This window comes from Desmodus rotundus, chromosome 7 (genome assembly GCF_022682495.2).
Source record: "Desmodus rotundus isolate HL8 chromosome 7, HLdesRot8A.1, whole genome shotgun sequence".
Classification (NCBI taxonomy): Eukaryota; Metazoa; Chordata; class Mammalia; order Chiroptera; family Phyllostomidae; genus Desmodus; species Desmodus rotundus.
Window position 1 is genome coordinate 118325897 of NC_071393.1, and position 15826 is coordinate 118341722.

General features: G+C 40.8%; 1 protein-coding gene across 2 annotated transcripts in view; it reads right to left on the reverse strand.

The window, feature by feature from the left end:
• The window catches only part of SPTLC2 (serine palmitoyltransferase long chain base subunit 2), a 100301-nt gene that overhangs the window by 47205 nt on the left and 37270 nt on the right, over nt 1-15826 (reverse strand). For both annotated transcript variants that reach the window (XM_045201186.3, XM_053928874.1), the window contains exons 5-9: nt 12448-12572; nt 7743-7836; nt 4797-4902; nt 3955-4174; nt 1717-1843 (exon numbers count right to left, since the gene is read on the reverse strand). In XM_045201186.3, coding sequence (XP_045057121.1) covers nt 1717-1843; nt 3955-4174; nt 4797-4902; nt 7743-7836; nt 12448-12572 — 672 coding nt within the window. The remainder of the gene's footprint in view (nt 1-1716; nt 1844-3954; nt 4175-4796; nt 4903-7742; nt 7837-12447; nt 12573-15826) is intronic.

The following is a 15826-nucleotide window of genomic DNA, read 5'->3' on the forward strand; positions in this document are numbered from 1 at the left end:
TGAAGCAGGTTCTCTGAACACTCCAGTCATCATGCCATGAGGGGCACGTGCCACGTGGGGAGGACACGTGAAAGTGTTCTGGTCACAGCCTCCGCCGAGCCTATCCTCCAAGTCACTCCAGCCCAGGTGACATGTGAGTGAAGAATTCTCCAGATGATCCCAGCTCCGAGCCATCTGAGTCTAACCCAGCAGCTTGGGTTAAGCTCAAGCCCCAGATACTGTGGAGCAAAGACAAGCCATCCCTGCTGTGCCCTGACCGAATTCCTGACCCGCAGAGTCTGTGAGCATAAGGTGGCTGTTGTTTCATGCCACTAAGCTTAGGAAAATGAGTGCTAACCCGAAGCCTGTATCTAATTACCGTATTTCATCTCTTACCACCTCGATTTCATCATTTAGTACAGGTAAGTTATCCAGAGGTCACGCATCACACAAAGCCGCAGGGCAAATAAATGATCCAAAGTTGATTTTCAGTCACCTAAAGCTGTGTGCTGTTTCAAGGGCGTACACAAGTAAGGCTGACGCACCGACGTGAAGTAACTCGGTAAGTGCTACCTATCTGTGTAGATGGGAAGACAGAGAGCTGTATCGCGGATCCAAGCACACGGTTCCCAGCAACACCGCACAGGAAGGACAGAAGGTAGAGGTGTGACTGTTGTTCAAAGTGAGTTACTCACAAGGCTCCATGCTGTGTTCACAACATTAAAGAAATGTCTTCTTTCTCCAGGAATCAATTCATGAAACAAAAAATGATCCATGCTTCCAAAATCTATTTCCAAAAATCTCTCACTAGAGATAATAAGGATGTGTCACAGATCAGAAATAATATTAAGGTAAAATTCTGATTGAAGTAAACAGAATTAAATCAATCAAAATCAGGCATACTGTTTCTTTCTTATTTCTCAATGCAAACCACATCAGTCTCACAGCAGTGTTATTTAACTGAAAAGCGGAGAGCTCAAGGCTGAGAATGTGAGACCTTTCATGAGAGTAAAATTGATTTTAGAAGCATTAAAAACCAAAATGTACAATTAATGTATGTCTCTTACTCACCATAGAAATACTTCAAAAGGTGAAAAAACAAAATGAAAAAAATCCAGCTGTTGCCCTTTTTTCTGCAGTTAACACTGCCCTCTAGTGAGAAAGGACAAATGTCAACTAGGACAAAGGACAAATGGGAAAGCAAACTTCATACTTCACTGGTCACTTTAGTATGTTTAAGTCAGGACATCTAGTCTACAAATGCCACCAAAGGCACAGCAAACAAATTCAAGATGACCTTTATTAGCTACTGCGTGTTAAATTACAAATTCTTTTAAAAGGCATTAAACCAAGGACGCTAATTCACAGAAACGGCAGCTTTTAAATACAATGGGATTGAAATATCACTACAGAGTGAATTATATTTTCACATAAAATTGTGCAATTCAGGAAAGACCCTGAATTGTAGGCTCATTACCTGTGACTTACAGGGGTGGGTGGGACAGTGACGTTAGAGCCTCACCAGGCACAGAAAAGAAAATTCAACAGGCTTGTGCTCACGGCACGTGTAACCAACACCCTGAAAGATGTCCGCAGCAACCGAGGGCTCACATACTTGCCAGCTTGCTGATTAGGGCACCTAACTCCTCATTTCAGGAAGAAAGCTCAGAAAAGAGTTTGTTTGGTCACTGAGTATTTCCTGAGCCCAGGACATGTTCTAAGGAAAGAACGACTTACCAAGGGTGGTGCCATCCTTCCCCATGATGCACTCCATCGAGGTGATGATCTGCTCCACCACGGGAGGCGACAGTGACGTGGCGTACACTGCACTGTGAGAATGTGTTCGCAGATAGTCTATCAGCTCCTGGGGGATTCACAGAAGCACGTCATTAGAGGCGCTGCCTGCATGCACTGGCAGTGTCACTGCCTACTCTCCGGGAGAACCGGGTCCTCCCTTCCACGGCACTGGAACCGGGACACCAGTCTGAGAGGCAACACGGTCAAAATACACTGTCAGCAAATGCGTCAGACTCACAGCAACATCCTTAGGCTTCTAGGTTTTGTTTCTTAAACACGCCACAATGTGGAAAGATGAGACACCGGTTTTAAAGAAGACCTCTACATTTGGAGAACGGAACACTTAGTGTTATAAATAGATCTACGATGCTGAATTAAACAAGAAAGTGTTTGATTACTTTTGGATACAATGGCTTACTTGTAAGTACAATATTACAGAAAACCTCATCTGCCTCTTACCCCAGGCCTGCAAAGCCCATCTTTACACACCTAAATCAAAGAAACAAAGCTCTCTAAATCAACTTAAAGGCATTAAATATCCTCCACATGAAGATTTATGAAATGATATAAATGTGTCAGAAATTCACTGGGTGTTTCACGAGAACACTAAAGCCTGCAATAAAGAATAAAGATGGACCTTGTCTGTCAGATCCGAGGTTTTCAAAACAATCAGCTGTCTATCCCTAATCTCTGATACCTTCTAATTTCACTAAATCTTTAAATATTCACACAAAAAGGGTTATGTATCAGAACCAAGACATAAAATGTAGCTTTTTTTTAGTGTTATCACTTCAAAAAATACTCAAAATTGTATAAAACCCACAATAGCATAAATATACTGTACCAAAATGATCTCCCAGAGTATAATTTTTCTTTGGTTTAGCAACAAATCTTACCCAAAAGCAATCGACTCTCCAAAGTGAGCCTAGCCCCATTAACAAAATCAGAGGTAAAAAAATCTATATATCAAACTTGACCAAAACTACTAATAATGGATATTCCCTAAAAGGCAATCAATTATTAAGAGAAAGTCCATGCTTTAAGATTTCCAGAGTTTGAAAGAGGAATTAAGGACATTTACGAGTACCTACTATGGACCACATATAAATACTTAACATACATTGTTTTTCCCCCTCTAAAACTGCAGTTTTTGAGAAATCACTTTTTAGAAGTGTACTGCTCAGTGTTTTGTAGTATGTTCACAGAGCTGTAGAACTTTCATCACTACCCAATTTTAGAACGCTTTCGTTACCTCGAAGAAGAAACCTCACACCCATTAGCAGTCACTTTCCACTTCTCCCATCTCCTCAGCTCCCAGCAACCTCGGACTGACTTTCTTTGTCTATGATTTGCCTAGTTTGGATGTATCACACAGAAGAAGTAATATAATATGTGACCTTTTCTGACTCCCTTCTTTAACTTAATGCTTTCAAGGTTCATCCATATTGTGGCATGGACATGTATTACTATTCCTTAAACCCTTATATCCCTTAAACCCTTACTACAATCTTATACGCTGGCATATTTACCTCGGTTTTACTGATAAGGAAATTGAAAGGTTAAGTGCTTTGCCCAAGGTCTCACAAAGTTAGGGAAATATTCAAACCCAGGCCTCTGTCTCCATGGTTCAAACATTTTACTACGCCACATGTCTCAAATGCCTCAGTTGATAATATACTTTTTAAATTGAAAAAACCAAAGCCTTATATACACCAGAGCTAGCAAAATAACCTTTTTTCTTCCCATCTCTATGCTCACCCACGATGCATTTGAGTCCAAGGGCAGGAAAACTGGTCTTTTATTCCCAGCGGCCCCCAGGACAGCCCTGCCACTTTGGGACTGTGAGCACAGCTCGAACCCAGCGAAAGGCTGCGAAGCAGGCAGCACCACTGTGTGCTTTCACACAAGAGGGCATTCTCTATCTCAAGCCAGCATGTAGTTTAGAGCGCAGCTCAAACCAGAAAACAACAGACAATGAACAGAACCGGCCTTTGGGGCATCAGAGTCACCACTCACCAGGCAGCTGAAGTGTGGCCCCGCTGGCACTATGAGCCAAAGCCACAAACAGAGTGAGGGTCTCCACATCCCAGTGCAGGACGCTGTCTGCTAAACGAGAATGACCGCATCTAGCAGCCAGTGCCTTTATCCTTAACTGCTCAGTTCTCACGGTCCACTTACCTTCTTGCCTCCAATGTATCCTCCAGAAGCACCGAAGCTCTTGGTGAATGTCCCCATCATAACATCCACATCCTCAGGATCCAGGCCAAAGTAATCTACGACACCTCGACCTGTGGGGCCCAGCGCCCCGATGCTGTGAGCTTCATCTAGGTACAAGTACGCCTTGTATTTCTTCTTAAGGGCAATCACTTCAGGAAGGCGGACAATAGATCCCTCCATGCTGGCAAAACAGTAAAAAATACATACACTGAGACTCCTTAACTCCCCAAATTGGGAGCCAGACACTTTATTATTATTAATTTCTTAAGTTTATTGCTTTGTGAAATAGCCTAACAACTCTGCCTGTGGTTTTAAATTGGCAACGCTAGATAATGCTGTAGTGATGCAGGCATCGCGGGGAAGGGAGACTGACTGGGTCTTTAGAAACAAGTACCAGGGCACAATTAATCCCAGTTTGCCACAAGGGAATAAGACTCACAGCAGGTTCTTCGAAAGCTATAAGCAACATTAGACGTTGCATTACATTGCGTATGCAACTGAAATTATATAAGAAAGGATTTAAAAATATGAGGAGGTAACAAAGTAAGTGTAATGGCTGCAAAAAGGTAACCGAAATAGTTCTTAAAATTAAAAGTGTATAATTTGTTTTGACATATTAGAAAACATATTCCAATTCTTGACCCTATGTATAAATTCCCTCTACAAACAGAAAAATAAAGGGTCCAAGTAGAAGGGGGTCTTGGGGACCATGTAGCATGATGGAAAGAGTAAGACAAAAAGACTTCTATTCTCGTGCTTACTCTGCTTCCACCAGAAAGACAAGACTAATAAAGCGGGAGTACCTATATATTCCCTCCACAAGGATTAGAATCTTCTTCCAGGGCCTTCGAGTCCGAGGCTGGCCGTACACAATGGCATCTTTCAGCAGCTTCTCTAGGCTTTGCATGTCTACAGCACACACAAAAGACTGTCAGCATGAAGTACCTTCCTCTTCACTAACTTTATTCCGGAAACGCAAATACACATTTCTTACTCAGGAAGTGCGTCTCAGACAGCAAAGGGCATTAACAAAATCAGAACAGGGCAGAAAAAGATAGGGCAAAATGAGGGAGCTACTGTTAGCCTGAATGAAAATCTCATTTAAAATGTAACATATTCAAAACCACAGAAACTCAACAAATGACTGTGGCACAGTTGAGTAAGTTGGTTAGCAGGCTTATGAAATGACCCATGTTTCATGTTACATACCTTGCCATTCAGTTAGTTTCTTTGTATTTGTAAAGTCAAATGTATCTTTAATCCTAGTGAGTCATTTAGAAATAACGCATTAAGAAGACTGAGCAAGAGTATGAAAAGCTACTATAAATATATACACCTCCTAAAAAGCGAATATGGGGGGGAAACTTCTAAGGACATGCCCACTTCCTCTCACCTAACATTTTTTAATAAATGCTTCTTAAATAGCTTTATCTTGGTAGTGGGTTAAAAACACACCAGCCTGATTAGTGCCTTAGGTTGAATTCCTAAATGAGCAAATCTCTGCCTTAAGCAAGCCTGACAATCAGTTGAGATTGTTCCAAGTCCAATTTGATCTGCTATGTGTACACAACCAAGTTCTTATGGTTCTGTTGGTCCTTAAGGTGCTAACAGGCGCAGGAAACAACGTGGCTGCTACTACCATTAATGAGGGCCATAATTTTCCTGTTGGGGGTAAATGCTTTGAAGCCCACTGACTACACACTTAAATTTTTTGCCTTGAAACACTGTCCTTAAGAACTGCCCCTCCCCCAAAATCTATGCAACATCTGGGGTGTACTTAACGAGCATGGGAGGAACACTATCATAAAATCTGACTTTATAGTCCTTACTGCTCCTCACTGAAGGAGGGCGTTACAAAGTCACATGATTTTGCTCTTTTCATAAAAAATGACTTCGGTAGAAAAGAGAAATAAAGTAATAAAAACACAAATGAGATGGCCATAGGCTGTGACTGGATTTATACCTCCAGTTATTCGTAAGAACACAATCTGTCTGCTACCCAACCCAGACACAGGAGAGGCTGCCACAGGAGTGGGTCCGATCTGAAGCTGCCAGTCCTGCCGCAGAGGACAGGATGTGGCAACCAGCAAGAGCCAGGTAAAAATGTGCTCATTGTTTTAGTTTCCTCTGTTTACATACAGCAAAGAAGGGACAAACAGACAGTGACTGAAAACTTTAGATGAAGAGGAAATATCTGTAGTAGGGTACTTAACCAGATTATCAACTTAGTGAATAAATTCAGTGTCTCTCCCATATTAGACTCCCCAAATCACACGAAAAATAAAGATTTAAATTTAAACATACCACAAAACTACCGGAAGAAAATGAGAGACTAACCCTATTATCTTTGAATATGGAAAGCATTAACGCAAAATCCAAGTCATAAGGCAAGAAATGTGACAACATAAGCATTTTAATAAGTCTGCACAGCAAGACACTGAAAACAAAGTTAAAAGTAAAATTAAAAATACTGTATTATAAAAGAAAAGATAAAGGGCTCTTATAATTAGTAAAAAGGAGAAACCATTTGAAAATGGCCAATTTACAAAGAAATACAAATGCAACATTGGATAAAAAGTTGTTCGATACTTAATAATCAAAGAAATTAACATGTTATTCACTTACTAGAGTAGAAAGGATTTAAAATGATCCATAATGGTCTATGGTGGCTTGTGAGTCACTATCATGGTGTTGAGTAAAAATCGGTACAATGCTTGGAGGCAATTTGGAAAAGTACAAAACCATTTGTGCCCTTTTAAACAGGCATTCTAAGACTGCTAGGAATTCATCCTAAGGCATTAATCAGACCATTGAGCAAAACGTGTGCAGGTAGCACCATTTCTGGTAGAAGAATTCAGAAGCAAACTGAGAGATGACGGAGTAAGGGCATGTGCAGACAATGCCTGCCTCCCTGGCACTCGGGGAGGAGCAGGGTCACATGTATTGCCTAACCAAGTTCACAATGTCCTGTAAGAAAGAGCAGGCTCCACAAAGGTAATAAATCAGTAAGTCCCGTTTATATAAACAAAGTGCTATTTGCATCATCCTCATTGTAAAGCACGTTAGACAAGACAAAGACAGAAGGAAGAAAGGTGTTACCACCTGTGATCTTCCAACCAGGAGCACAAACCCCACATTTGGGGGTGTGCTCTTCTGGAATTCTGTCTGCGCATGCACTCATTTTGGTAACAGATGGTATTAACCATACAGTTTGGCGATCTTTCCTTCCTCCCCAGATGTGTTTTCACTACAAAAGTTATGCATTGTTATTGCAAATAATTATTTTAGTAATGCACAGAGATACTTCCCTTAGGGAGAAGGTCTGGCCTAGCACCACCTTCCTCTGTGCCTTCACAGCAACTGCTCATATCTGTACCCCAGTGTCTGTACGCTGTATTCTAACTACTGGTTTGTCTACAGTCTTCATTAGTCAGAGATCCTTGAGACCAGGGAGCCTGCTTTAATCATCTCAGCACCCCTAGTGTTATGGCAAGGTACACCACTGACATCTAGAAAGTCAAATAAAAGGAGAATGTCCTATTTTTACCAAATGGCTTCCTTCTGCCTTTATTTTTATCACCAGGTGGAAGAAAATAACTTTTAAAAGATTGGACCAGAAGGACATTTTAAATGTTGTTACTTCAGCTTCATTTATGTTTTCTATTATTAATGTAACCAATGTTACCACTGTCACTAACCCAAAGAATACAACACACTCAGGTCAACAGCAAACTGCACAACAAACTCACTGTTGTGTTTGAAGATCCGAATGGTTGCTCCTGAGAGCCTGGCTCCTAGCACCAGCGACGCGTGGTTCAGTTCATCACTCAGAATCAAGCAACCCTGCAAAATCACAAGCACAGGACGTAAGAAGCTGGGGGCGGGGCGGGGAGAGGATGAAGGGAGGAGTTTCATTATACAAATTACCAAATGCTAAAGTCATTAATAATAATTATATCTTATTAAGGGAAGCCTATACAACAGCAAAGCTATCAATTTCAAAAAGTGTATATACATTTATATTTTGCAAAATTAATGTACCAGATGCAAAATTCTAGCTTTTTAGTTTCTTCATTCCTGAGATGAACATAAATATTCATATATATAGCAACAGATTTTTTTATTTATACCTAAAATCTGCTCTGTCTGATACAGTCTCGGAGTTTCATGGAATTTCGTGAGTTTTGGTATGATGTACTCTTTTATTCATGGAAGAAGCGTTTGGGGGAGAAGGCAGCGAAGGGGACAATGCCTGTGGAAACAGTGTGTTCTTCCTCTCACTCCTAACCATACCCAGAGTTCAATTAGGGGCCCACGTATTAATCTATTCCTAAAATGACATGAAGTGCAAACTTACTTTTGCCCTTAAAATTCGCTGAAGCTTTACTTTAAATCCATGTAATCGCAAAAGGTGCCCTCTCAGCACAGTAGGCAGCACACCTGTCCCATAAACCCACGTAAACACGGGGTTCTGCTAAGGCAACGAGAAAAGTCTGAAGCTCTCAGGATTTTTAATTCTTCCCCAGTTCTTACTCTTCCATATCTCATGGAGGCTCCAGCCTATAAAATTTAAACTTAGAAGTAGGTTTCTCTGTCAAAAATGGCCTCAAAATAATTGGTTAGATGAAAAAAGTTGTAGAAAGTATTAGCTCCCAGGTGAATACAACAAAGAGAGAAGATATACAGACATATATATCTGTATTTGTTTGTTTACTTATTTGATAGATTAATTACAGGGTATTCCTGGATGGATACTTAACAAACTTACGATAGCAACTGTCTGTCTGAAATTTTTACTTTATGTCAAGTTTTTATTAAAGATAAAGAAAAAGTTCCCCAACTAAAGATGAGTAGATTAAAAATGAAGAGAAGTTGGAGGCACCAATACGGCCTGATAGTTTTTTGATACCCCAGTAACAATAAACACACCAGACTGAGGTTTTGTAAATACTGTTCTCCAATAAAAGGAACCAGGGCTCAGTGGAGAACTAAGTTGTTGACCCCAAGGTTAGGATAGGTAAAAAGAGCCTGGTGCATCTTGTTATGCTACAAAGAAAGTGCTTTAGAAAGAAAAATGGCCAAAACTGGAACACTTGAGCAACAAAATTATGTAATATATTAACATAAAGGAAAGCTGAATGAAAGGTACACAGGAACTCTCTGTACTCTCTTGCAACTCTTCCGTAAGTCTAAATTTATCTTTGGAAAAAAAGTGTTAAAATTGGGGAAAAAATGAGAGAAACTGAGAAAAAAAATAAAGAGAGGCTGAATTCCTCTTCTGCAAGCCCTCAAGCCCTCTCCTTAACCACTCCTGGCATTCCACTATACTCCAAATAGGACCCCCCCCCCATCTGCACGACTTCATTTTCTTCTCTTTCCATCTAAGTTTTCTTCTGGCAAAATCTGCAATGTGACTGTATTCTTTAGGTTTCTCACCTCCTTTTCAGACAGCCTTATTCACCATTTCCGTGTATCAATCTATTTTTTGTCTAATATACTATGAGACTCTATTACATCCTTTGTTCAAAAATAAAAATTAAATGTCTAAATGTTAACATCTAAACGTTTAGTATGTTTCAAGCATTATGTTAAGGGTTGTAAATACAATATCACTTTTAATCCTCACAACAAATCTGTGAGGCGGATACTATTAATATCCCCACTTCACATACGTGGAAACCAAGGAGTTACTCATCCTGCCCAAGGTCACAAGCATGTGAAGTGACTACATAAAAAGCTTCTACTTCTCTAACACATGCTCTCAGTCAATAAACTGTCTGTCTCTGACTTTAAGTTGAGTAATCAATCACCTCACTGAGAAATTTAGTATAAAATTTGAAGAAATATTAAAACTGGATTAAACTATATTTAATGACATTTCAACTGTGATGTTTGATTTGCACAAAGATGTCGAAGGCTGTGTCTCCCATGTCTGTACGTAAGACGCCTAACCCTAGACAGTGACTTTTAGCGTCTGTTAGCACACGAGAGAAGCAGCGGGGGACTGTTTGACCCCACTAGTGTAAACAATTCTAAGAAATTCCACATAAGAATCTCAAGTTCATGATGCCCAAATGTACCGTTATCAATGTGAAGTCAACAAACCACACGTTCATGCCTCTCGGGAAATGTGTCCACTATAGCGAAGCTGTTGCATTTACCTGCAGATTTGTCACTACTTCCTTACACCCTGTTACCGTCCACAGGATGTGCGGTGACGCACCCTCTTTCATTCCTGCTGCTGCCGATTTCTATCTTCTCTCTTTTTACCCTGACCAGTCTGGCTGGAGAGCTATAGATTTTATTCACTTTCTCAAGAACTAGTTTTAGTTTCACTGATTTCTCCTATTGTCTATTTTCTAATTCACTGATTTCTGTATTTACCTTTACTGGATCCTTCCGGTCTTTGGGTTTAATTTGCTCTCCCCCCCCCCCCCCCCCCCGCCCCCAGCTCAATTTCGTATGTTAGGAGTTTAGATGACTGATTCAAACTCTTATTTTTTCCTAATACAAGCACTTAAAGCTGTATATTTCCATCTGAGCATTAGTTTCACCTCACAAATTATATTATAGTTCAAGTACTTTCTATTTGCCCTTCTCTGACCCATGAATCACTTTAAAGTGTGTTGTTTACTTTTCAATTATTTGAGGGTTTTCCTGATATCTCTGTGTTACTAATTTCTAATTTAATTCCACTATGGTTAGAGAACATATTTTGAATAATTTCAATTCTCTTAAATTTGTTAAGGTTGGTTTAATAGCCCAGAAAATGGTCTATCTTGATAACTGTTTTGCTGTTGTTGGGTGAAGTATTTCATAAATGTCGTTGGTTAATAGTGTTTTCAAATGTTCTATATCCTAACTGATTTTCATTCTAGTTCTTCTATCAATTATTGAGAAATGGCTATTGAAATGACTAATTACAATTCTGTATTTGTCTATTTCTCCTTTCAGACTCATCAATGTTTGCTTCATGCACTTAAAAGTTCTGTTATTATGTGCCTACACATTTAAAATTGTTATGTCCTCGCCCTGTATGGTGTGGCTCAGTTGGTTGGAGCATCGCCCTGTAGACCAAAAGGTCATGGGTTCGATTCCAATCAGGGCACATACCCAGGTTGTGGGTTTGATGTAGGGTTGGGGCATGTATGAGAAGGCAACCAATCGATGTTTCTCTCACATCTCTCTCTCTCTCTCTCTCTCTCTCTATTCTATCTATCTATCTATCTAAAAGCAATGAAAACACACCCTCGGGAAAGGATAAAAAAATAAACAAACAGAATTGTTATGTCCTCTTAATGAAGTAACACCTTTGTCATTACACAATGTTCCCCTTTATCTCTAGAAATATTCCTTGTTTTGGAATCGTTATATTAATATAGTCACACCAACATTTTTTAGATTGTTTGCATGCTGTATCTTTCCCCCTCCTTTCACTTTTAACTTACCTGTGTTTTTCAACTTAATGTAGGTTCCTGGTGGAAACTTATTCAATTTGGTCTAATCTGACAATCTTTGACTTCTACAATATTTGGAATGTATAAACCACTTACATTTAATGTGATAGCAATATAGTTGGGTTTAAATTTCCTCTCTTGCTATTTGTTTTCTATCTTCCCACCTGTTCCCTGGGGAAACATATATTTATATAACTGCAAATGACTTCAGAGTTAACCTAATTCAAGTACTTCGTATCACAAATAATGATAATAAGTAAATAAATGAGGGTTAGAGAGGTTGTGACATTGTTCACAGTCCCAGCTAAATCTGACCATATAACCAAACAAAAACTCAGGTCTTTGGCCCATTAACCTGCTGATTTTTTTCAATACCATTCACAGATATCATTGTTAAAGCGAGAATAACTAACCTTGAGGAACTGTTCCGACAGTGCCAATCTGCCAGTGTGATTTACATCCTCTCTTACCGCTTCTCTTTTCTACGGTCCCCCCCAAACTCTACCCACAATCTAAATGTGTGTGTACATATATTACTTTTAACCTACATTATAGTAACCAATATTACTCACACACACACACGTTTTGTCCATATATCTCTGAGCAACATACATCACAGTGAGAACAAGTATGTATTTTCACATTTTTCTATTTATAAACGAACTACCTGTTAAATGACTTTCAAAACTAAACATTCTTTCTTCCATAATTTTAGCCTTTTATGAGGTGTTATTTATTAGAATCTCTTCAAAACTGGAATGAAGTGAAGAAGGCAAGAGTCACCTAATGGAAGAGGAAAGGGTCACGGCTTCCAGCAAGAAAGCTTCAACTGATGCGGTCTCCACGGATACCCCTACCAAAAATCTGTGACAGAAGTATCTTTGGGTAACTATGTTTAGCCTAAAGTTTAGGATAGTTTCTGGCTTGCTCTGAATGCTTTTAAAACAAAATAAGACGTATACAAGGGAGTTTTCACTCATGACAGACTCAGTCTTACTTTGCTGACCAGAGCAGGGATGTTCATTGAATTGGTCGCAAATCCCATGCCATATGCCATAGCAGCTTCTACTCCCAAGAAACTCGCCACAAGCTTTTCTAGTTCTTCATGCTTGTCCAGGTTTCCTGTGTGAAGAAGTTAGTGAAGTCAGTATCACCAAATCCCAATTTAAGCATTATCATTACTTTATTGTAAGAAATCACAGAGACCTTGTCAAGATGGTGGCATAGGTAAAAGAGGTACTCACTTCTTGCCACAACCACATCAAAGATACAACTAAATTATAAAACCAACATCATTCAGATGGTTGAAATCTAGCTGAAGGGAAGTCCCACAACTAAGGCTTTGAAGCCACACTGAGACTGATAGGAGGCACAGAGATGAAGAATGGGCTGTTCCCACACCCACATGTAGTGAATAAAAATCTACTGTCAAGATCCCCCTTGAGGAGTGAGGGGATCCCAGGCTCCCCACCACACCTCCCAGTCCAGGATTCCAGTGCCACGAAAAGAAGTCCCTGTAACTCTGGCTATAAAAACCAGTGAGGACTGTGGCTGAAAAAGGCAGAGGACTTCTAGAGTCCCAGGCAGTTTCTCTTAAAGGGCCCACATGAGGACTTACTGGGACTCACTCCAAGTCCCAGCAGTGGGGCGGCAACTAGAAAGACATCAGGGACATACAGGGAGGAACCAAACTGTCTGGCTTCAGGGTGACAGCTGAGAAGCAGCATTCTCCCAGACAGAAGTGCTGGCAGGGGCCACTGTTCCTTTTCTGAGGAACCCTCCCACTCCGCCCTGCCCACACTGCCAGCAGGCGGGCGCCATTACTGAGTCTCCCATCATCCTGGCTAACACTGTTTACACCTAGCCCTGGTGATTCTGCACTACCCAACTTGTGGGTCCACCCAAGATGTTTCCAGTGGCTTTTCCCTATGAACAGTCTGTCTTAGCTAAGGCTTCGGAACCTCCTAAAATGTTTCAAACAAGCAGCATCTGGCCTTGGTGTGCCCCATACCTCTCGATAAGTGGTCCCAGGCCCAGCCCTAGTAGCAGCTGGTCTTGGTTTGTAGCTTGGCCTCTCGTGGGCACCTCTAAGCCCAACAAAAGTAGCAACCATCTGCAGATCGCTTTATAGCTCATGCTAGGTAGCCCCAAAGCTGAACACAGGTAGCAGCTGACCTTGGCCTGAATATCCTGGGAGGTCCCAGAGCCAGCACACGCAGTGGACAGCTTCAAACCACACTGAAGCACCATCTAACCACCTCCACAAGAGATACACTCAAGGGGAGGACTCTGGGCACCAGAGCCCTATTGAAGTAAGTCCTGCTCTGTGGTGTGGGCCCCTGCACAGCTGGTCCTCCATGGTGGTTGCAGCCAGTCCTTGCAGCCGATCATCCTGGGGTAAATCCCTCCTACTGATGTGTCAACAGCAAGGCTCAACTGCAACAAAAAGGTGTACACATCCCACACAGTGGGGTACACCTGGAGTGCCCAGCTCAGGTGAAAGGGAGGCTGTGCCACTGGACCGCCATTGGACCCTACAGGACACCTACTGCATTAGGCCACTCTACCAAGGCTGGGAAACACAGCAGCTCTACCTAGTACACAGAAACAAACACAGGAAGCCTGCCAAAATGAGGAGACAAAGAAACATGTTCCAAATAAAAGAAAAGAATGAAATTCCAGAAAAAGAACTAAACAAAATGAGACAAGCCATCTACTAGATATAGATTTCAAAACACTGGTTATAAGGATGCTCAATGCACTTAGGGGAAAAGTAGATGAACTTAGAGAAAACCTGAACAGCATGAAAAAGGACATGAAAACCATTAAAAAAAGTACCAGTAAAAAATAAAGGATACGCTAACTGAAATGAACAATAATTTACAGGGAATCAGGGGTGCTGGAAGGAAAAGACAGAGAGCAAGAAATTGAAAATGTATTTGGAAAAATTGTAAAAAAAATTCCCTAACCTGGTGATGGAAATAGACATGTAAGTCCAGGAAGTGCAGAGTCCCAAACAAGATGAATCCAAAGAGACCCACACCAAGATACATCATAATTAAAATGCCAAAGGTTAAAGACAAAGAGATTCTTAAAAGCAGCAAGAGTAGTTGCTTATAAGGGAGTTCCCATAAGATTGTCAGCTGTTTTCTTAACAGAAACTCTGCAGTCCAGAAGGGACTGGCAGGAAGTATTCCAAGCGATGAAAAGCAAGGACCTACCCAGCAAAGCTACCACTGAGAATCGAAGGACAGATAAAGAGCTTCCCAGACAAGACAAAGTTAAAGGAGTTCATCATCACCAAATTAGTATTCTATGGAATGTTACAGGGTCTTTTTTAAGAAGAAGAGAGGGAAAAAAAGACCAAAATATGATCAATAAAATGGCAATAAATACATTGAAATGAAAAAACAAAATAAATGAACTAGCAGAGCAGAAACTCATAGATACAGTGGTCACTTTGACAGCTGCCAGACAGGAGGTGGGCTGGGGGACGGATGAAAAAGATGAAGGATTAAGAAATACAAATTGGTAGTTAAAGAACAGTCATGGAGCTATAAAGTACAACACAGGGAATACAGTCAATAATATTCTAATACGAATGTATGGTGTCAGATGGGTATGAGATTTATCAGGGTGATCACTTAGGGAGCTATACAAGCTATGTCTCATCACTGGAGTGTACACCTGAAACTAATGTAGCACTACATGTAATCGGGGGGAAAAAGGAAATCATAGTCTACATGTTATAACCTTCTCAGACCAAGGTATAAAGGAGTCAGTATTATGAAGAGTAACGGCTCATAAACAGCACAATAATTAAACTCAGATTCAGAACCTGTGGTAGAATTTCTGTAAGAGGGTTGCCAACAATTTCTCCCACTCCTGTTCCCATTCCTGTTCCCACACGGTACGTCCAGGTCTAGGCCTAGGAGGCCCAGAAACATCTGCTTTTATACTTTGGAAGTTAGCTGCCACACATACCAATCTAACTAGCCTGTTATAGAGAGAGACTATGGGCAGAGAGGGACTCTGGAGGATAACAGACTAAGGGGAGGGTGTGGTCAGCCCTAAGCTTGTCCCACTGCCCTGCTGAGGTGCAGACGTGAGGGTGAAGCCATCGGAGATGCTCCACCCTCAGTCATAATGACCCGCCCCACACCCCACAGAGCTGAGATCAATGTCAATCCCTCACCAAACTGCAGGATCGCAAGCAAATAAATGTATGTTTCTGTTCTACGTCACTAAGCTTTGGAATGGTTTGTTACACAGCAAAAGACAGTTTAGCACCCTCTCTCACTTTGATCTGACTGGCAAATTTGTATTGTGACTTTACATTGGTATTCAATTCCTTAAGGACTGAAAAATACTGATCA